Source organism: Perca fluviatilis, chromosome 6 (genome assembly GCF_010015445.1).
Source record: "Perca fluviatilis chromosome 6, GENO_Pfluv_1.0, whole genome shotgun sequence".
Taxonomy (NCBI): domain Eukaryota; kingdom Metazoa; phylum Chordata; class Actinopteri; order Perciformes; family Percidae; genus Perca; species Perca fluviatilis.
Genome location: NC_053117.1, coordinates 13,157,764 through 13,180,915, shown reverse-complemented (window position 1 = coordinate 13,180,915; position 23,152 = coordinate 13,157,764). Strand labels below are relative to the sequence as shown.

The 23,152-nt window shown below is 41.3% G+C and overlaps 1 protein-coding gene across 1 annotated transcript in view; it reads right to left on the bottom strand.

The window, feature by feature from the left end:
- Positions 1-546: 546 nt before the first annotated feature.
- The window catches only part of LOC120560904 (protein crumbs homolog 1-like), a 48,272-nt gene continuing 25,666 nt past the window's right edge, over positions 547-23,152 (bottom strand). The window contains exons 7-13 of the mRNA XM_039803795.1: positions 18,244-19,197; positions 16,766-17,307; positions 14,084-14,249; positions 11,520-12,381; positions 10,284-10,400; positions 9,994-10,120; positions 547-3,876 (exon numbers count right to left, since the gene is read on the bottom strand). Of these exons, the coding sequence (XP_039659729.1) occupies positions 3,655-3,876; positions 9,994-10,120; positions 10,284-10,400; positions 11,520-12,381; positions 14,084-14,249; positions 16,766-17,307; positions 18,244-19,197 (2,990 nt within the window). The 3' untranslated portion in view covers positions 547-3,654. The remainder of the gene's footprint in view (positions 3,877-9,993; positions 10,121-10,283; positions 10,401-11,519; positions 12,382-14,083; positions 14,250-16,765; positions 17,308-18,243; positions 19,198-23,152) is intronic.

Below are 23,152 nucleotides of genomic sequence, written 5' to 3'. Positions count from 1 at the left end.
CGGCACATCCACATGTTACAAGCCCTCCTCCACGCAGTTGCTTGTAACCAACCAAGGTGGACACAGAGGATTAAAAAAACATGATGGACTCTTCAGAAAAGGTCATTATCTTCGCTCGATTTTCTGCGTGCGAAAGTCGCCGGACGACACCATTTTTTTAACCTAGCCATACTGAGAAATACAGAAAGAGTTGTGTAGAGCCGATTGTCTTAATTAGATTTGTAGCAACTCATTTGGCAATGGCTTGAATGTAACAGACGTTCATTAAGATAAAAAAAAAGTTACCTAATAAAGCTTTAATATTTCCCTTCATTGGAAATAAAGCCTGGACCAAACTCTGAAAAACAGCCCCAGACTACAATTACGCCAAAGCATGCGGACAGGGGTGTCCACATACTTTTGGCCATATAATGCATCTAATTAGCCACATTTGAGCGATATTGGGCCAGTTGTACTAGGTCAGTGGAAATAAAGTCAAAGTAAACTTTAAAATCTGGTACCAACCCTACCTAATACTCCACAGATCATGATAAAAAAATCCACATGTATTACCCCTCAAAAATTACATTTAATACTACATGCAACAGTAATGACCAGTGTATTTCTAATACATATCCATCTGTGACTTGCATGCCACTTCCCTTTCACAAACTGTTCTATTTCCATTAACATGAAAGTGGTACAGTGCGTCAGTCTGAATTTGAAACACATCAGCACCTTTAGTTAGCTGTAAAAGCGTCCTGGTTAAGGGGTTTAATAAAGTTAGATTCACTGGTGAGAACAGAGTGAAAGGCAGGTGAGCAGTGGGACATCCTGGAGTAGTAATGTGAGTGCAGTGGCATCAAAGTTTAAGGACTAATTTTCTGAAATATTTACATTACTTTTAGGGACTAGGGCAGTCTGATGAGTATTTGTGACACTATCCCAAAGCTAGAATGCAGGTTTGTCTGAAGCAGCTCCATGAGATTATAGTATCAAAACCGGTGACTTGACAATGTTTTATTAATATTAAAACTTAAAGAAATAGTTCAACATTTGGGGAAAAACACTTATTTACACTCTTTCTGCCATTGATGTCAGTCTCATGTCTGTGTGTTCAGTAGTTAGCTTTGTTATGACGTGGTTAGTCTAGCTTAGCATAAAGACTGGAAGCAGTGGGAAACCGCTAGCCTGGCTCCCTAAAGTTCACTAATTCACACATTGTATCTTGTTTATTTAATCCGTAAATGAACAGAAATGGAAACTGAGAAATGAGAACTTGTGGTTTAGGGGGAGTTAGGGTCTGGAACTGTTAAATGGTGAACAACACTAATTAGTCTCAGAGAACAAGAAGTCATGACCCAATCAGGCGGCGAAACATTGGCGTCAGTGTCGGTGTTGCCAAAGGTCTCCGTTTGCGGCTGTTGAGACGGCAAGACAACCCTGCAGATTCCAAACCATAACGGGATCAGAAAGGTTTCCAAATGACGCCGGTTTAGGGGCTCGGAAACGCCAGAGGGGAATGAGGATGTGTAAACGTAGCAAAAGGTATTCGTTTTTAAACCAAAATGCAGCGATGTAAATATAACCTAACTCTTGGAAAGAAAGTGAACAAGTAGAATTCTAAAGATGTTGAATTATTCCTTTAAATTAGCTCCAATTCAAGAAGACATTCTTCGCTGAATTCTTTTTTCTGACACTTGAAGAAAGTGTCAGAAAATTTCCACAAATGCACAGCAATAACATTCCTACAATTACATACCGTTCTTTTTGAAAATATTACAAAAAGGGAAATACAGTGACTTGAACTTTTGCAGCACATTATACACAACACAAAGACATGGATAAAACACTCACAGCATATTTACACAGTCACAAAAAATGGGCAGAGTGGTTAGCCTGTACAGTGCACACTGATAATATAATACAGCAAATATTAACACAGCAGTTTTTGACCCCTGCAGAAGCTGCAGTGATGTCGCTCTGCACGTTAATTTGGGGGTTCTGGAGTCATGTTTCATCCTATGGGTTAGGGTTTGGGGGGGGACTTTTTTCATTCACAAACTGCAGCAGTTTGAATAAAGAGAAGTTACTCAGTAACTGAGTGAATGAAAACCTGCATCCACATGATAGAAGAGTACCGCCTTCAACTTAAGAACGTTTTCCCCGTCGGACAAGAAGGACTCTATATAGCCTATATTAAGCACCTGAAATCAACGGTGCTCAAGGCAATATTGTAAAAATTAAAATGTCTTATTCAGCATAAGATGACATGAGTTTTGAATCAAAAATACATTCCTGCAACTGCTTCTTCCAAATTCATAGACACAAAAAACACAAATTTACCGTGGCAGGAGAGAGAAAAAAGCAGAAATTAGCTCACATCATGGCAGAAGAGTTGAAGTCATGCAGGATAAGCATTAAATTAGTGTTTGTCTGTAAAAAACAAAAAATCTCCCTTTAAACAGACACCCCTTGTAAATGCAATGTAATACTACAAGGAGTATGTTGGTGAAGAAGAAAGTGCCGCCCTGATAATATTATGCAATTCATACTCATGCAAATTTAACTCTGTTTAACAGAATTGCTTTCACATGTATTCTTCTCCCTTTACACATCCCTCGTCCCCCTGTCATGCAAAACACAATCTGCAGAGGAAGGTTTTGAATGTTTTGCTTGACTAAACCATAAATGATGAATTACTTGCCCCTATGGAGGGTGTCGGAGAGTTTCAGTTGCTGTGGTTTCCAGCCTGTGTGAATACATTCCTTAATACCCACAGACGTTTGGGCTTTTCTTTAGTACACCCATGTGAAGCTTGAGATTGTCCTCAAGACTCAACTTTGCAGAGGGGACGTCCAGCTTCAGAGCATCCTTTGACCACTCTCGCCCCAGCAGGACAGCCTGAGTAATCGGGTAACTATCACTCGTATTTAACCGTACATCTGTGAGACTTCAACATCAGTAGTTTTTCCAGGTGGAGGATCAGTCATTATTCAGTGCGTTTACATGCAGTTTAAGAACCTGAGTGATTATATTCGGGTTAAGGCAATGCCCCGGTTACTCAAACGCCATGTAATCACCTTAACAGACCTAGAGAACTCCTTTAGTAACCGGGGTATTATGCGTCTGCACATGCTCCGTAGGTTATAACAGCCCCTGCCCTCTCCGTTGCACGGAAATATAAGAGAGCAGTTGGAAACGACAGCGCCAAACAGCAACAGCAACAACACAAGCTTTAAACCTTTAAACCCACGCCAGTACGAGAAGTAAGGTATGAAGAATGTATTAAATGTACAGCGCTGAAAATTGGTCCATGTTCTCCTTGCTTTCCAAGCTGTTGTGATTTTAAGAAAACAAACCTTTTTCCTACCAGTTGTACGTTGGTAGAGTACCACCTACTGTACCGGAGGTGGAGTTACTCTTGTTATTCTTCGCATTCTTCCCCGTTATGTATGCAGGGAGAACTGGCATAACCAGGTTATTCACTTAACAAGGGTAAGACCATGCCCCGGTTCCTGCTGTGCATGTAAACGCACTGACTGAGTAATCCTCCATCACTTCTTCAGAGGGCAGGAGGGCCCGCCAGTGTGACACTGCAGACCTTATGTTCTCTCTGCCCCTTTACATAGATCCATCCACTGGATGTGAGGCTGTGAGGCAGGGCTGCAGGCCTCAGATCAGCCTCTCCTCTGGGGGCACTTTGAGGACACTGCCCATCTCAAGCCTGGCACCGGCCACCTCCTGTGAGCTGGGGCTGTACGTGCCCTCTGACTGCCGCTTCTTCCGCGCTGTCATGATGAGGCAAAACACCACCAGGATGGCCAGTAACACACACAGGGTGATCAGGGGGATGGTCACCACCAGCCAGGGGATTCGCTCCATATGCTCCGCTTTCTGCAAGAGCACAGAACAGATCGTTATGTACAGGGCTTTAAATAAACTTTTTATTATCACCTGCCAAAGTGGCTAGCAGATTTTAAAAATGACCAGCCAATGAGATTTTCCACTAGCCAAATTTCACTTCTTTCCCCCTCCTCTTTCATCTTCATTGTCACCTGTCTCTGCAGCCTTCCTATTTTGCTCTTCTGGTTTCTTAACTCCTGAAAAATATCTCCACGTTTGTGTTCTACCTCACTAACTTTTCTTTAATTTCAGCTCCTTTGGTTTGTTTGGCCCCATTCCGCTCGTCTTCTCTGTTTCAGCATAGTTCGTAACCAATACCACACACGCTAGTCTCATAGCCAACAGTTGCAAGACACTTCACGATAAAGTGTTCATGGGAAATGTAGGATTAGTAGGCTACTATACGCAGTGTTGCCAGATAAAGATTACGTTTCCAAGCCAAACACACACAAAACCACCCAAATTTCTTAGCGGAAAACAGACCAATCTGGCAACACTGACTTCATTCTCTGTAGCTGACCAATTCAAACAGACGCAGTTGCATTTGCTTCTTTCATCAAAAGTGGCTAGTAATTCAATTCAATTTTATTTATAGTATCAAATCATAACAAGAGTTATCTCAGGACACTTTACAGATTAGGTAGAGTAGCTAGAGTAGGTCTAGACCACACTCTATAATTTAGAAAGACCCAACAATTCCAGTAATTCCCCCAAGAGTAAGCACTTAGTGCAACAGTGGTGAGGAACTTCCTTTTAGGGAGAAACCTTGGGTGGTGAGGAAAACTTCCTTTTAGGGAGAAACCTCAGACAGACTGCCAGTTGGTGGTGTGATAAACGATGGCAATAATAGTCACAATAAAGATACTGGAACAATGACCAGAAATAGTAGCGGTAGTAGTTCATGGCATAGCAGGGCACTGCAGGGCATTACAGGACATAGCAGGGCGTAGCAGGACGTAGCAGGGCTTAGTAACTTAACAATCTTACCCGCCAAAGGAAATTTTTACCCGCATTTGGCCAGTTGCCAGGTGTCAATTTAAAACCCTAGTTATGTACTGTATGCATACGTTCTTTTGTAAGATTGTAACCCTTGTGTTGTCCTAATTTGACTTTGTTTGGAACCACAACATTCTTCGCACATAAAATCAATGATTGCTTTCATTTAATTTGGTGGTTTTATTAAATTTTATAGCATTTAAAAAAAAAAGTTAATGATTGAAAACAGTATCCTGACTAAACTTTGACAGATACCTGTCTGTGATCCACTCAACATCCTCTGATCTTAATTAACTATTAGTCAAAATATTCATAGCTTCAGCTTTTAATCCATTATTTAATAGAGGAACTATGAAAAGAGTTTCAAAGTTAAACTTTAAAACAGTAAATACATCATTTAAAAATACATTAATGAATTACAAAATAAAAAAAGAACATTTCCAAATGAATTCGAAAATGCAATTGTAAAAACAGGAATTAATAGCTGAATTCACTAATTGAACTAAGAATACAGCTTTTAAAAAGGCAACTCCTTTCCCCATTTTCCTCACTGCTTTTCCTTATCCAATTATATCTGACAACATAACGACCACACTGAAAGTTAAGTATTGACATTCTGTTGAAAATATCACAGATTCATGCCCCCCAGGTATTGATCCTAATGGCACTTTACAAGTGGATGAATCTGAAAATGTTTTCTGCAGGGTAACATGTAGTACTAGTACTATTCCAGTTATAATCAACAATAGACCATACAAAGTGGTGAATCCCCTAAGTAATAACAAGTTGACTGCAAACATAGTCAATTTAGCATCCAGTTCACGTCAGCCACAGCCTGTCCCAAAAAATTAGACGGTGTCTGTTCCTCGCCTCAGATCAGTTAAATCAAAGGTAACCAAAAGAGGGGCAATACTTAACAACCTAATTGGAATTAAAACTACCACTGCAATGATAGAACATTATAGGAAAATTAGATGTGGACTACTAAATATCAGATCTCTGTCTTCTAAAGCAGTACTAGTAAACAAATTGATATCCGATAATCAAATTGATCTATTCTGTATTACTGAAACATGGCTGGGCCATGAAGAATATGTTAGTCTAAATGAAGCGACTAATCCCAGTCATATTAATACTCAAATTCCTAGAGGCTCAGGCCAAGGAGGGGGAGTTGCGGCCATATTTGATTCAAGCCTGTTAATTAATCCTAAACCTAAACTAAATTATAACTCTTTTGAAAGCCTTGTTCTTAATCTTCAACATCCAACATGGAAAAAAGTACAGCCAATTATATTTGTTGTTGTCTACCGAGCACCAGGTCCATATTCAGAATTTTTATCGGAATTCTCAGAGTTTTTATCATGTGTAGTCCTTAAATCAGACAAAGTACTTATTGTAGGTGATTTTAATATCCATGTGGACGTTGACAGCAATAGCCTTAGCACTGCTTTCAACTCACTACTAGATTCAATTGGTTTCAGTCAGAGTGTGCGTGAGGCCACGCACTGTTTTAACCACACCCTCGACCTTGTGCTGGCATATGGCATCAAAATTGAAGATGTAATAGTATTCCCGCAGAATCCTTTATTATCAGACCACTTCTTAATAACTTTAGAATTCTTAATACCCGATTATACAAAATTAGATAAAAGCTTCTACATTAGATGCCTATCTGACAGTGCTACAGCTAAATTTAAGGAAGCTATTCCAACAGCACTAAACTCATTACCGTGCTTTAATAAGACAGAGGACCTTTATGTTAACTTTAGTCCCTCTCAAATTGATAATTGTGTAGATGGTGCTACGGCCTGCCTGCGGACTACTTTAGACTCTGTTGCTCCCCTCAAAAAGAGGATGATGAAGCAAAAGAAACTAGCACCTTGGTATAACTCCCAAACTCGTAAATTGAGGCAAATCTCGCAAAAACTTGAAAGTAAATGGCGTTCCACCAAACTGGAAGAATCTCATTTAGATTGGAAAGACAGTCTGAAAACCTATAGGAAGGCCCTAAGAAAGGCCAGATCAGACTATTATTCATCACTGATAGAAGAAAATAAGAACAACCCAAGGTTTCTTTTAAGCACCGTAGCCAGGCTGACAGATAGCCACAGCTCTAATAAGCCTTCTATTCCGATAGCTCTGAGTAGTGATGACTTCATGAGCTTCTTTAATGATAAAATTAAAACAATTAGAGATACTATTCATCACCTCTTGCCCTCAACCTCTAACGGTTCACCTTTAAATGACAGACTGCTAGAAAGAACGACTAGACCTGACATATACTTAAACTGCTTTTATCCTATAAACCCTCAACAAATAATGTTAAAGGTCTCTTCAGCAACGCCATCTACCTGTCTCTTATACCCCATCCCAACGAGGCTACTTAAAGAAGCATTACCCGTGGTTAACACTTTGTTACTAGATATGATCAATATGTCCTTATTAACAGGTTATGTACCGCAGTCATTTAAAGTAGCTGTGATAAAACCTCTCCTGAAAAAACCCACCCTCGATCCTGAGGTCTTAGCAAACTATAAACCTATATCTAACCTTCCCTTTCTCTCCAAGATCCTTGAGAAGGTAGTTGCCAATCAGTTATGTGATTGTCTACATAGCAATAGCTTAATTGAGGACTTTCAGTCAGGATTTAGAATGCATCATAGCACAGAGACGGCACTGGTGAAAATTACTAACGACCTTCTAACTGCTGCAGACAAAGGACTTGTTTCCGTACATGTCTTATTAGATCTTAGTGCTGCATTTGACACTATTGACCATACCATCCTGTTACAGAGATTGGAACATTTAGTTGGCATTAAAGGAATTGCTCTAAGCTGGTTGTTATCCTATTAACATTAACATATTAACATTAAATATCCTATTTCTCTGACTGATCTCAATTTGTTAATGTTAACAATAACTCCTCCAGGTACGTTAAAGTTAGCCATGGCGTTCCAAAAGGCTCAGTGCTTGGACCAATTCTATTCTCCTTATATATGCTTCCTCTTGGTAATATTATTAGGAAACACTCAATTAACTTTCACTGTTATGCGGATGACACCCAATTATACTTATCAATCAAGCCAGACGAAACCAGTCAGTTAGCTAAACTTCAAGAATGCATTAAAGATATAAAATCATGGATGGCCTACAATTTTCTGATGTTAAACTCAAACAAAACTGAAGTTGTTGTGCTGGGCCATAAACACCTCCGAACCTCATTATCCGAAGATATAATTACTCTGGATGGTATTGCCCTGGCCTCCAGTACTACTGTTAGAAATCTAGGAGTTATTTTCGATCAGGATATATCCTTTAACGCCCACTTAAAACAAACCTCTAGAACAGCTTTTTTTTCACCTCCGTAACATTGCTAAAATTAGTAACATCCTGTCTCAAAACGATGCTGAAAAACTAGTCCATGCATTTGTTACTTCCAGGCTGGAGTATTGTAATTCCATACTATCAGGATGCTCAAATAAAACCCTTAAGACTCTCCAGCTGATCCAGAATGCTGCAGCACGTGTTCTGACAAAAACTAAGAAAAGAGATCATATTTCTCCTGTATTAGCTTCTCTGCATTGGCTTCCTGTAAAATCCAGGATTGACTTTAAAATCCTTCTCCTGACCTACAAAGCTCTAAATGGTCAAGCACCTTCATATCTTGAGGAGCTCTTAGAACCTTATTGTCCCACTAGAGCACTGTGCACCCAGAATGCAGAGTTACTTGTGGTACCTAGAGTCTCTAAAAGTAGAATGGGATCCAGAGCCTTCAGCTACCAGGCTCCTCTCCTGTGGAACCAGCTCCCAATCTGGGTTCGGGGGGCAGACACCGTCACGACATTTAAGACTAAACTTAAAACTCTCCTCTTTGATAAAGCTTATAGTTAAGGAGTGAGGAGTTGCAGTGTACACCTAGCCCGGCGGGGCAGGGTGTATAGCTGCAGACACAGCCCCCCTGCTTTTCTCTGCTTCTCTTTATGGTCATCAGATTTACCTATCATATATTCAATAATATAGTGAGAGTAGAGGGAGGCAGGCCAGTACAGCCCGATCCGGTTGGGGAGAGTTCTAGCCCGACCAGGCATCTCTCTTTAACCTGCCTCTCTTAGTCAATCTATTATTATTTTATACTGCCGGGGAAGTTTCTTCCTTCTTATGACACAATGAGCTGCTCTCTCTTTTCTTTTTTTTTCCTTTTATGTGCATCTTGTCCCAGAAAAACTTGTTACTAACCTAGCTCTGGGGAGTTAACTCCCGGGAGACCTTATGTATAGCTCTGCGATTCCCTGCAATGTCCGGCTACGTCCTGCTGCGTCCTGCCGTGTCCACTGCGTCACCCATGCTCTGCTGTGCCACGTTACATCCTGTAACGCCCTGCTGTGCCCGGCTATGACATGAACTACTACGACTACCATTGAAGTCACAGTTCCATTATCTTTATTGTGACTATTACGCCACTGTTCATCATAACCCCAACCAGCACGGTCAGACACCGCCTACCAAGAGTCTGGGTCTGCCGAGGTTTCTTCCTTAAAGGGAGTTTCTCCTCACCACTGTCGCAATAGCCACTGCTTATGCTTGCTCTTGGGGGAATTATTGGAATTCTTGGGGCTTTGTAAATTATAGAGTGTGGTCTAGACCTACTCTATCTGTAAAGTGTCTCGAGATAACTCTTGTTATGATTTGATACTATAAATAGAATTGAATTGAATTCGAAAACCGATTCGAAAATAATTTCCCCTTTCATTTAGGCTTTCCCTGAGCCTTTAGGGCCTGGTGCTAGTTGGAAAGACAATGCAAATTAGCATGGAAACAAGCTCTCTGATTGGCGAACACCTGGCTTATTATATTCATAGGTTTCAGTCACGCTGTGTATTGTAAATAATATATACTTTAAATAATTGTATAAGTAGTTAAACAATACAAATGCAAACCACACAAAAATAAGTTTTCCTATTTAAACTGTAGCAGCTAAAGGGTAGGCTACTTGCATCTAAGCCATGGATATTAAACCCACCACTCAGATTCAGGTTCTAATTTTGCACATGTGCCGTGAAAGTGAATAAACTCAAAGCCAGTGTAAGTGAAAAAAAGCTGTCTGTCACTTACGTTGCTCTCGCACATTGTGCCGCTGAAACCCGGCACACACACACACTGGAAGTGGTTGAGTCTGTCCAGACAGGTGGCACCGTTGAGACAAGGGCTGGACTCACACTCGTCTATTTCTGTCTCACACCTGAAACACATCAGAAGGGTTTTAACACAACCCTGACTGACAGAGCAGACACACGCACGCAAGCACACACTCCTGACCTTTACACTTGGATGTGGTTCAGACAAACTTTCTCCTGAGCAGCAGTTGTGTGTGTGGTGAGGAATGTGCATTGTGCGGCTCTCACCTGGCACCCGTGTATCCCGGCTTGCAGGTGCAGTTGCCTCCAGAGTCGCCTCCTATACAAACCCCTCCGTTAAGACACTCTGTGTGTGCATTGCACGCCACTGGAGGGAAATGCCACCTATTGGACACACACACTCATTACACTAAGGTATGATATTGTAGTTATACATTTAGATGAACTTTAATAATGACCCAAAGTCTGTGCAGGTAAACTAATTAATCCAACAATCATACAATAAGAGTGGGTGTGATTTGAAACTTTGCATTGATAGTGGCTTGTGCCACATCAAATGAATACTTTCTGACTTTTTCCTTGCACAGGCAACTTACTAATATAATTAAATGACTTTTGGGCATACAATTGTATTGTTGCTGTTGTCATTATTGAATCTGCTTTTATTATATTTTAAGTAGCAAAGAATTATCTGAAACAATGTTTTTATACGAATGGCATGAAGCCAGTTATGTGTAGCAATGAAACAAAACTAATCAATATTTTTTAATAATAAAATGTTGCTCGTAGTGATGAAGCCAAAGAGAATTATAACCAACTCTGCAGTTCTCAAATGTCTGTTTACACAATTGCCAATCAACTTTATAAGAAAATATGTCAACTTTTTTGTTGATAACCAGCAAAAAGAAAAAAAAAAAAAGAAAACGGCACATTTAATGTTAAGCAAAACCAGGTGCGTGATCAATGCAGGGTGTGGAAGGTCACGCACCATTCAATATTCAGTGTTCGCATCATGCACAGATCTCTGCTAAATAGTAGGGGTGGGAAAGAAAATTGGATTTTTTTTACATGTTATGTACTTTTTTACAAATTAAATAAATAGACTGACTGACTGACGTGATGTGCATTCTTCTTAGAAAACAATTAAGATTTTAGAAATGTTTCATGATATATTGTCTCTAGAAGTGTATTATTCAACTTTTGTTTTTGGTAAAGAAGGAAAATACTATCGAATCACAATAAATGAAATTCACAATACAAATCAAACCGGCACCCATGCATCGAGGAAATAGTCGATTCGGGACAAAAGCATATCGTCCCAGCCCACAGCTAAACACTAGCATGTCTACACAAACAGCCAACTAGAAAGGATGCTTATTCAGCCTACAGTGATGTCATTACACTGCAGCATAATCAGGTCACTGATGAGTCATGGTAATTCTCATAAATATGTGAAAAATATAAAAAGCCTAAACTGTGCTGTATAGAAAGCGTTGTACTCACTGGCAGCGTTTGCCGATGTAGCCAGGAGGACATGAACAGGTATAAGCTCCCAACCTGTCCACGCAGGTTCCTCCATTCACACAGCTGAACTCCACACAGTTATCCACCTCTTCCTGACAGTTTGTCCCTGTGTATCCAGGCTCACAGTCACACTGGTAGTCTGCCAAAAGGTCTGTACATGTACCGTAGACACAGGGACCTGAAGAACACTCATTAACCTCCATCTCGCACAGTTCCCCCTCCCATCCTGCGCTGCAGCTGCAGTTAAACTCATTAAACTGGTCCTGGCATACACCCTGGTTGAGGCAGGGCTGGGAATCGCAAATCGGTGCACCTTGGCATCCTATGATTGGCTCGTGCCCACCCAATCTGGAGAACCGGCTCATCTGCGGGGCGTCTGGTACATTTATGAGCGGCAGGTAGACTCCACCCACTCTCACCTCCCCTAAACATCCAGTGTAATTCTCCGCCAGCCAGATTTTGGTGTCATTCAGGAAGTTAAGGTTGCCACCAACGCCGAAGCTACCACCCACTCTCTGCCCATCGACGGTAAGGCGCCAGCGGGATGCTAACTGTGTGGGATCGACCATGGTCAGCTGGATGTGATGCCATGCTCCGTCTGCGATGGCTCTGTCACTTGTGAAGGCCAGCAGCTCTGCACCCGCCCCGCTGTTCATTTTGACCAGCAGGGAGGAGTTGAGCAGACCAATGCAGAATACCTCGGCTCTGCTGCCGGCTCGCAACAAGATCCCGTTCTCGTCCCGCGTCCTTACATCCATGGTGATGTTGGTAACAGGGCTCAGCAGGGAACTGTTGGAAACATACTGAAGAGCGTTGTCCTGAAAAATGGCTTCAGTTAAACCTGTGGGAGGAAAATAGCATGTGAGCAGTTTTGAAATGTTACTGACACCAAGAATTGTGTACAAGTTACATGCTGATTCAAAACTTGTGCGGACAGAGATAATTTTTCTATCAAAAGGCTGTTTAAAAATGAAAAAGTAGTAATGTGGATGTAGTCTGGGACAATTACCCTGATTATGTCATAATTTCTCAGTTTAAGCTATGGGACTACACTTTTTTAATGAAAGCCATCAGTAAATACTGGGGGCATGGAACTTGAAAGCCATGAGCATTAACCAGGCAAAGGTCTAATGAAAGTATCCCATTGCATTATGGGGAATGTAGTGTAGTGATTGTTTTGGGAGCTTGGTCTATACTAAAGAGAAAATTTCAGGACATTTCTACATCTCACGCACTGGTTTCGCCCATTCTTCTTTTAATGTTTCCACTAACTTGGTGTTTGGACTAAACAGGGTTTTCCCTCCCATTATAAGGCTTAGGTACAGCACCCAAGCCGTTTTGGGCCACACCAACTAAGCCAAATGAATGTAGAGTCAAAATGGACTGCTTCGAAACTAACTTAATTACTTTTCCCAGATCTAAAGGCAGTGTTGTAGTACTCAAGATCGACCTTGGTCTTAAGATCGGTCTCAAGACCACTTTTTGAAGGTCTCGTCTAGGAATAGACCACTTTTTTACATGGCCTTGTCTCTGTCTCGGATAAAGAGGACTCTGGATTTTATTTCAAGACTGGTCAAGACCAAAACTGCAGGGATATCATTAAATTGCCTGTGTATTGTCTGATTTACAGTATGTGATAACATCATTACTGTGATTGGATGTAAAACTTCCTGCCTCAAATGAAACCAAAAACTTGACTCATTTCTAATTTGAAATGTGTTACTGTTAAACCCCTCTCCCTGCCCCCTTAACACACACTCAAAGAAAGTGAATGAAAAGGGAGAAAGGAGAAAAAGCTCTGGCTGTCTGGGAGATGTCAGCCAAATCATCGGTAATACAATTTAGCTACCTACCTAGTTTATTTGCAAAAACATCTAAAAGAAAACACACAGTAGTGTGTAAATTCTGCAATATAACACTGATTTAGACAGCTAGGACCACCTCAAATTTTCTTCGGCACTTAGAAAGGAAGCATAAAGAAAGATAAGCTAAGTGTAAGTGATGCTAGCGCAGCTAGCTAGCTAACGTTATCAATCGTTATCAACATCGCACTTAATCTACTGATGAGTCCCAAATCGACACAGTCAGGATTTCAAATCCCACTGCAGTCACACATGATGGGTAATCAAGATCACTGGAATAAACCATAAGTAAACAGATTTTTGTTAATTAGATCTGTTGTCAGTGTTGCATTTCCAGTGTGTCTCTGAGGCTTCCTGTTCCCATTTTATTTCTGCTACTTGGAAAAAGCATCAACCATAAACTATTTATTTGTTGTTTGTGTATTTCAGTAGGTCGGATAATTTCTCTTCTTAGCACCCTTTGCAGTCAAACTGTTGAGGTCATGGAGTTTCTTCCCTCTCTCTTGTTTTTCCTTTGATGTCAGTAATGGTCTAAGGTTGGCAGGTTGTCCTTGAATGGAGCTTCAGAAACGTTTCAAGACGGTAAGTCTAATTAAGAAATTAACAGCTAAACAAATAAACTTGACCTCACCTGACTTGACTTGACTCGCCCTACCTTGACAAGAGTTTAAGTTTACTCACACTCATATCCGTCCTGTAGGTCCACACAGCGTACTGCGTCGGAACAAGGGTTGTCGACGCACCACAAACGTGTGTCGCACAGCCGGCCCGAGAAGATAATGGAACAGTCGCACTTGAAGTCATTCCAGGTAACCTGACACTGTCCACCATTAAAACAGGGCTGATCCTGTGACAAGACAAACACAGATGGATGGATTAGATGATCACTTGTAAAATCTCCCACCTGATGCGATGGCAGAGAGGATTGAGCGGTAACTTACAGATCAAAGGGATTCACAATCAGATCAATGTTAATAGGGTTGAGGCAAAACAGTCTATCAGCTATCAGACGCTGTAAGAGCTACACACTGGCAAAATGTAATAGGTTTTATCTGGGGCTTTTTATTAAAACTGAATATTAGCCACACGCCATGTTAAAGTGGCTCTAGAGATGGCAATGTTGGTTGGTCATTGTGTTGGTCCACCACCTTTGGTCCAAACTCAAATTTAAAAAAATAAATCTATTGGATGGGCTCAATGGAATTAAATGTGGTAGGCTACAGACCCCAGAGAATGAATTCAAATGACTTTGGTGATCTGGAAGTTACATTCCCCATTAGCCTGAGCTACAATTTAACAGCAATGCTAACATAGCATGTAAACATCCAGTAGTTGTATGTTTACCTGCTGACTTTAGTGTAGCACAGAAATTAATGATTATTTTCATTGTCTCATAATCTGTCATCCTCAAATGTCTTGCTTTGTCCACAACTCAGGGACATTTAGTTTACTCTCAGAGGAGTGGAGAAACTAAAACATATTCACAGTTAAGAAGCTTTAATTTTTTCAGTAAAAATGACTCAAACCACTTAATAGATTGTCGAAATAGTTGGCGATTAGATTAATTGATCAATCTTTGCAGCTCTACTTTAGTGCTCTACAAAGAACAACTGAGATGGAGTACAACTAAAGCTGGAGACGTAGAGCTTTAAACACCATGGCCTGTCAAACCAAACCTTACTGTACACCATTTCCCACAATAGTGGTAAAAATGTAACGGGGTCAATCTAACACTGTGCATTACAGCCTCACTGTTGGAGGCAGGGTAGCTCAAGACATTGAACTCTATTGAACAATTTATCACTACAACAAAGTTTGACCAAGCCTAACACAAAAAAATATTTATGATGCAACAAATAAAGCAGATTCCATATTATTGTGCATTAATTTTCTCTTTGTTAGTTTGACAGTAGCATAGCTGTAGTAGCGGAAGCAGAAGCGGGAGTTGTAGAAAAATGTGCTGTAGAGAATCGTAGTAGAAATAGTATAAGTAACAGAGGTCAGGCTGTTCTTATGAACCATTCGTACATATCGCTTCGAAAAGTAACGCACTTTAATTCGTATGTATTCCACGTATTTATTGTAGTATGCACCGCGATCAGTGGTGTAATATAACTAAGTACATTTACTCAAGTACTCTACTCAAGTACAAATTTTAGGTACTTGTAACTCAAGTAAAAACTTGAGTCATTTCTTTTAATGCCATTTTCTACTTCTACTCCACTACATTTCAGAGAGAAATATTGTACTTTTTACTCCACTACACTAATCTGACAGCTTTAGTTAGTTACTTTACACATTAAGATTTTAGCACACAAAACACATTTATGAAATACGATGTTGGATTATAACAATATAACGGCCTACATGTCCAGCTGAAATGATTAGACGATTAAACACATAGTTGTTGGACAGAACTGTTTGGATCGTTTTCAGTTTCTAAAACGTGAGGATTTTTTTGCATTGAGTACTTTTACTTTAATTACTAAGTACATTTTCCAGTTAATACTTACATCCTTTTACTTAACTAAGATTTCCAATGGACTTTTTACTTGTTACTTTTTACAGTGTGGTATTAGTACTTTTACTTAAGTAAAGGATCTGAAACTTCTTCCACCACTGGCCATGATGCTGTATAAGACCGCTGTGGTCATAAAACACAGGGCTTTCAAGCTGGGAGGTGGGCAGTTCGACTACACTGAGTTCTACTTAAGGGGACCAACATGTAAATCCAAACCACAATCTTAACTCGTCATTTTGGTTTAATTTAACTGTCGTCGGTGTATGACCGTCATCTTTTGTCGGCTAAACTCAACTGCAAAGGCCCCTGAAAGGACCATCACCTCGCAGTGCCCTCTACCCGGCTCACAGTCTCCTTTTGTTGACTAAACACAACTGCAACAACCTCTGAAATGACTTCTTGGCTAAATTTAACTGTTAAGACCGCTAAACTTAACTGTCATGTGACTGGTTATCACATCAACCAGCCGGCGGTTGTGTAATTTTGTAGGATATCATACAAATTGGTGTGCATATGTTTTCGTATGATATCATACAAACACATTCATGAGAATGTGTTGCAGAGGTAGTCTTAGTGACAGCTGAGTAGTAGTTTAGGTTGGAAAGACCCCTGACCCAAATGTTGTTTCGAAATTAAATAGAATTGTGTTGCGGTGTAAAAATAGTCCGGTGTAAAGATTCGTAATTGTACTCTAGTACAAAAATATTAGTAACGGAACGGAATATCACTTCAGCCTTTCTCTACATTTCACGATTTTGAGAGAAGCATACTTTTCGTCAAATTTGTGTCAATTCTGTAGTTAAGGTCATAATAATACAGCTGGTTATACATTTCTCTTTTACCTTGCATGTGTCATCACTTTGGCATCCTGGCAGCACGTTCTCCTCTGGGCCTGCCTGGTAAACTTCCACCCCCTCTGCATGATCCTCAGTGGTCAGATGCTTGTGGTCCAGCTGAATGTCCTGCAGGCAGCCCTTGAAATTTCCACCCCAGGCATTCATGCTATTGCCTGCAGGGAGCCCTCCCACATACACCACGTCCCCTGCCTCTACACTCACATTCCCTAATGCCCGATGATTCCCTGCTTTGGGGTAGACCACATGGCCATACTGTACCTTTACAGTCACTAAATTATTGTTGCCGTCAGTGACGAACATGGCCTCTGACAGCAGAGTGGTGTGAGGGCTGTAAATAGCTACAGTGCCCTCCTTCAGATAAACTGTCAGGTAGGGCTTTCCTTCTCGGCGGAGTTGCAGGAGCAGACCATTGTGTTTGAGGGAGCGCATTAAAAAGGAGATAGTGAAGTTGTCTCCATGAGTTTCCGAGATGTTGAAGCCGGCGTAGCTGGTGGTGTTCTCATGTCCGAAGGTCCAGGATGGATACTCTGGGGGGCGGGGGGGATGGGAAGCGCACATTTGTCAGTATATTAACCAACACACTGGCACATGTTGTACCTACATCAGTAATACTTTATTTTGGGGAGATACTACTGACATGGTTTTATAATGTCTTGTGATGCTATTGAGGAGCATTTTCAAGACACAACACGTGTGTGTCTCGGCTCTGGCTTGAACCGTACTTTTTTAACAGAAATTTTGAAAGAAGTGCCAGGAAGGTAAATGGTTAAGTTGCATCATGGTAAGTGCAGGATGCAGTGCTTTTTGACCCATACTGTATAGAATACATGTCAGGACTGGGCCTCTGCTGCATTACTACATTTTTTATGTCTAATGTGAAGCGTTTTGAATGGCTTTGCTGTTGCAATACTAGATTGCTGGAGTAATTATTTAACACATCATGCTGAATTTTTGGTAGCTTATTTGTATCTCTTTGTATCTATGAGACTGACAAAATTCCATTAACAAATTATAGGTAAATGTTTTAGGTTTTTTTGCACCAAACTCTGTGATTTGGCATGATAGCAGTCCCAAACAGCAGTAAGAGCTAACTCTATTTCATAATGGAAGGTAAAGAAGCTTAGACTTTGATATATCCAGCTTTGTCCAGAAAAAGCGTTTAAGTGCTCATTAGGAGGGACTTTAGATTTCATTCATACATTTTGATTTGTCATACCCTCACTAAAAAACAAGACCCTCACTTTGAGTGAGATACCAAGAGAACAAATTGGGATACCAATCTGTATTTGTCTCAAGTATTGGTCGTAGAGTAAGAATCCCACGTACACAGGCATTCTAACAGTTCCTCCTACACATAGTCTTGGAGACCACCACTCTGATCACTAGCCACAAAGTAATCTATCCAGTGGTCTATAAGTAGTGGTTTTGCTGCAAACATATAAGTATACAATAGTTATTCTCACCTTTCCCACAGCTTTCTCCATAGTAGGGCCGATGACACCGACAGCTGGGACGAACCCACATGTCCACACATTGCCCACGTTGCATGCATGGGTCATCTTGACACCAATCATTTTTGCTGCATCCTATTTCCAAGCCCTGGTTCTCCTCTTTAATGAGATCCTGAGGTAGAAGCAGCTTGTGGTCAACTTGAAGGTCTTGCATGCAGCCAATGAACCCCGTTCCGCTGGAAGTTTGGGCCAAATATTCCTGCGGTGCCCCTCCGACATACAAATGTTGAAAGGAGCTGCGCTGTAGGAAGATAAGATGATTGTAGCCCTCATTTTTCACCAGGCACTCTTCATCACAGCCGGGTCCTTTTACAACCAGAACCAGACTCTCATCCATGGTCACAGTGGCCTGGTGCCATTCCCCGTCATTGACTGGGCCAGGGTAAATGACCTGCAGTACCTTCCCTGACTTCACCCTGGCCTGAAGGGAGCCTCCAACAAGCTCCAAGGAGACAAAGAGCTCCATGCTGCCCCGGTAGTACAGCACCATGTCGGGCAGAGTGCTCCTGAATCGGAGCTGCATGTGGAGCCCGTGATTGTGGTCTTTAGTCTCTCGTTTCGTCCTGTTTTTTGAAATAGGCAGCTGCATGTGGATGTAGCCCTCAGAGTTGAAGGAGAAGGTGGTGGAGGTGTTGCAGCGTTCTCCGGTCCAGCCAGGCAGACAGAGGCAGGTGTAGCTGTGCTCTCCATTATCGGTCAGTACAGGGACGCAACCTGCTCCATGTTGACACTGGTGCTGTTGGCAGCCGACCAGATGGATGTCACAGTCTCGCCCACCCCAAGGCTCCTGGCCAGGCTCTGGCACAGGGCAGTGACACCTATAGGAGTTGGCAGCGTCTTCACACGTGGCGCCATTCTGGCAGGGATCGCTCTCGCACTCATTGATGTCCACCTCACAGTGTACACCTGCATGGAGAGACACTCACGTTTAGTACTACAACTTACTTTAACAACGCTGATTCAACTCGTCCTTGGCAGCCAAAACACCGCCTTCACATGGATTGTAAAGGGAGTCATATTTAATGATAATTTAGTTATCACATAAATTTACTTAATCAATCAAGGGGGATGCACTGGGAGCCTGGAAATTCAAACTACAGTAGATGACTTAATTAGACACAGAACTTAGCACATACAGATGAACAGGCAGATTTGGTTCAGGCGAGACAAACATTTTTTAATCAGTCATTTGCAGATGAGGAAATGACTAGAGGAAATGGCCATTAATTGCACAATTAGAGAATAATTAGATCTGCACAGAATCCCTTAACACAATTAAACCAGTGTCTGTCATACTGACTGTATCAGCTACACACTGAAATAATGCACTATATACTTGTCAGACAAACTTGTGTGCACACACACACACACACACACACACGCACGCACCCTGTGCCAGAATTACAGTCTACTGAATGTGTCTGGTTTTAGTAGTCACAGCCATCTAATCAAACCGCATTCAACATTAAGCCCTGGCAGCATCAGTCAACTCGCATTAACATAGTCCTTTAAAATACTCTACACCCAAGGAACCCTAAAGCTGTTCATCCTCTCTGTGTGCCAAGACTCCACCCTCCTTCACAAGCACGCAACTTTCTTCTTTGCTAATGTAGCATTAAAGTGCTGTACCATACTGTACCTGTCAGCCACCAGAGCCCACAGCAGCAGCACAGCAGCAGCAGCATCAACCTGCTTCCCCCCATGATCCACTGAGTCAACAGCCAACGCACTCCTCACACTGCTGGCTGACAGAAGTGACACAACCAGGCTTGCTTTCTGTCTTTCTCTCTCTCTCTCTCTCTCTCTCTCTCTCTCTCTCTCTCTCTCTCTCTCTCTCTCTCTCTCCCTCTCTCTCGCTCTCTCTCTTTCTCTCGCTTTAGCTTACAAAGCAGAAGTCCCTCCACTCCTCCACTCTGTATCAGGCAGACAGGCAGAAGTGATTACAAGGCAGCCCTGCCCACATCTTCTTTTTCTAACTCTCTTTCTCCCTCCTCCGTCCCTCCCCGAATCCCTCCCTCACACCCCCTGCTCCTCTCCTGTCTGCAGCCCAGCCCTGGCAGAGCAGTAAGCTTCCAGCCTCCAGCTGGCTCCTGTCAGTGTTTGACAAGAGGAATGCAGTGCTGCATCCCCTCCCTGCTCCATGTGCTGTGCTGTGGATGCCCACTAGTGGCTGGAGCTACGAGAATGAACCTGCAGGAGGTGCTGCAGGTTCTAGGTTACAGGCCTGAGCACGGCTGGACAATACACGGAGCCCATATTGATGTCCATATGACGGGACTGTTATTAACTTTTGTATAGCAGCTAAGACTTGCTTCTGGACTGAATCTAAGACAATTTAAGTAGATTCAACACTAGTATTACACTGGTATAAAATGACATTTGGAGTTCAGAAATTATTTTGAAATTATGTTGGGAAGAAATAATCAGATTTATAGATTTTAATGGTTATAATGTTTGAAATAAATTATTAATAGTCAGTCAATTACAAGATTAAAGTCTCAGAATTGTGATTTTAACCTCACAATCCTAACCTTTAATCCAAATTCTGAATTACAAAAGCCAGACTGTCTAACCTGTGGTGACACTTAAGTCTTACATTCTCTGAATTTATTCTGACCTTGCTGTCAGAGTGTCGCATTTGATTGTCACAATTCTGTGTTTTGTTATATGGTCGCCAGGGTTGGGTAGGAAAGGGGGTGTGTGGGATAAAAGTTAATTGCAAATGTTATGTTTGAATTATACGTTCCCTTAAATGAGGCTTAGCAGAAGTTAAGAGGAGGAAAGGAAAGGAGGAAAGGAAACCTTCTCATTCATTCTCACTGTCTTACATCTTAATCTGCTGACTATGGGTGTCCACTCTTTCAGTTAAATCAACCAGATTTTGCCAAGGACTCTGTGAGCCAATGCTATGATTAACATTTCACCTAAGCCTCCGAAAGAACATTTAAAAATGGAACTCTGATAGAACCAGCACATGCTTCAGCATTGATGGGGTTGATACTAGCTGGAAATCTGGAGATACAGTGTATGAATAATGCAGATTTGTTTTTGTTTTTCACATGGTCTGTGTTGACTTCACCAAGCTTTAAAAGCATCCACCTGTTGCTGATGATGTGATGAGCAAAACCGGGGGAAGGCACAATGTGAAACGCGTTATTCATAATATATGACCAAACTAATAACCCACTCCCAGGGGTGTCAAACTCATTGAGTTCATGGGCCACATACCCCTAATTTGATCTCAAGTGGGCCAGACCAGTAAACCACTCCAGAAAGATCATAAACTTTATCTGCCACAGAGTTTCTTGTCAGCTTGATTTTGGCAAAAGCAAGATGTTTCTGCTAGGACAGCGTTCTAAGGCAAAAATAATAATGTTACGGACCCGGGAGAGAGGGGTAATAGTCTGAGAAAAAACTCTGAATTTCGAAGATTAAAGTTGTAAATTTACATAAAAAGAACTTGGATATTCTCTGACATTAAAGTGGTAAATTTGGAATTGGCATTAATTACTTCTCTAAAATTTTCACACTTTGCAAAGTCATTCAGTGGGCTTGATTGGACCCTTTGGTGGGTCGGTTCTGGCCCACGGGCCGTATGTTTGACACCACTGCCCTAACCCAAACAGATCCTGCATCAGCCTTTAAAATCTTAGCCCCTTACTCCTTTCTCTATAAGCATGGCCCAAGTACAATGTAGAGAGCACAAGCAGGGTTCATCTCTACAGGCTTAACAACCAGTTATAGGGACGACCACCTCACACACGTGGAAAGTTAACCTCTTGCACACGTGCCATACAATGTTATTTTATTTAGCCACATGGGGTTTTCCTCTATCTTTCCTCACTGTTGCACAATAGTGAAATGTCTACAGCATAGCATACCAGAAAAATTAAATACAGATAATTTGGAAAAATGCCCTTGTTTTGCTCAAAATGTTTTGTATCGTCTTTTTTTTTTTTCATCAGGTTTTAATGAGGCTGCTAAGCAGCTTTGCTGTAATCTCCCCTCCCCCTGACAAATTTCATAGGAGAACCCCGTTTAAATACCCAAGGAGGACGCCTGACATATGGCACCTTTAATTGGCTTTGTTGTTTTCTTCTATGCTCCTCCATACCATATGCACGCTCATCCCCCTCCAATCCTCTGCTCTGTTTTTTGCCTCCACATTGCATGGCCATAATACTGTTAGCAAATTAAATTAGCCTCTCATTTTGTTGATGAAAGCAGAATTCCTCACTTCTGAGTTTCACGGTCAGTTTTTGGTGCGGTTCCTCCTGTTTTGAGTGATGCGGTGACAAACCTCCTTTAATTAGAAATTAATACCTTGGCTGGCCATGAGGAATGATAAGCAGGAGGAAGATTAACCCTTTATTGTTTGGCCAAGGAGATTCTGAGACCTGAAGGCATGAAGGTTATCTGTCAAGCTTCTATTGCACGCTCTGTTTACTTCACTTAAGATCTTTCTTGTCCTCCACAGGGAAGTTCTTTTTGCAGTGAGCCAAACCAGCACAAAAACAATGATTACTATTACATAAAAACTTGTTATTATTGTAAAAGGGAGTTGGCTTGTTATACATTTCAGAGGATTTGACGTTTTATCAATCAAATCAATTTATCAATTATGTAAATAAGATGTCTTTCTAAGGAACTTTCTAATATACTGGTATTTGAATGTTCAGTTGAGTGTTCATTGTACATGGAATTTAGAGCTGAAACTAACCATTATGTTAATTATTGATTTATCTGATGTATTGATTGATGGTTTATGTCTTCCAAACAAAGAATAAAATCCCCCCTTCAAAATAAAAAGAATTCAAAAGATTGTTGTTGATGAAATTTCTCTCATGGAATTAACACTTTT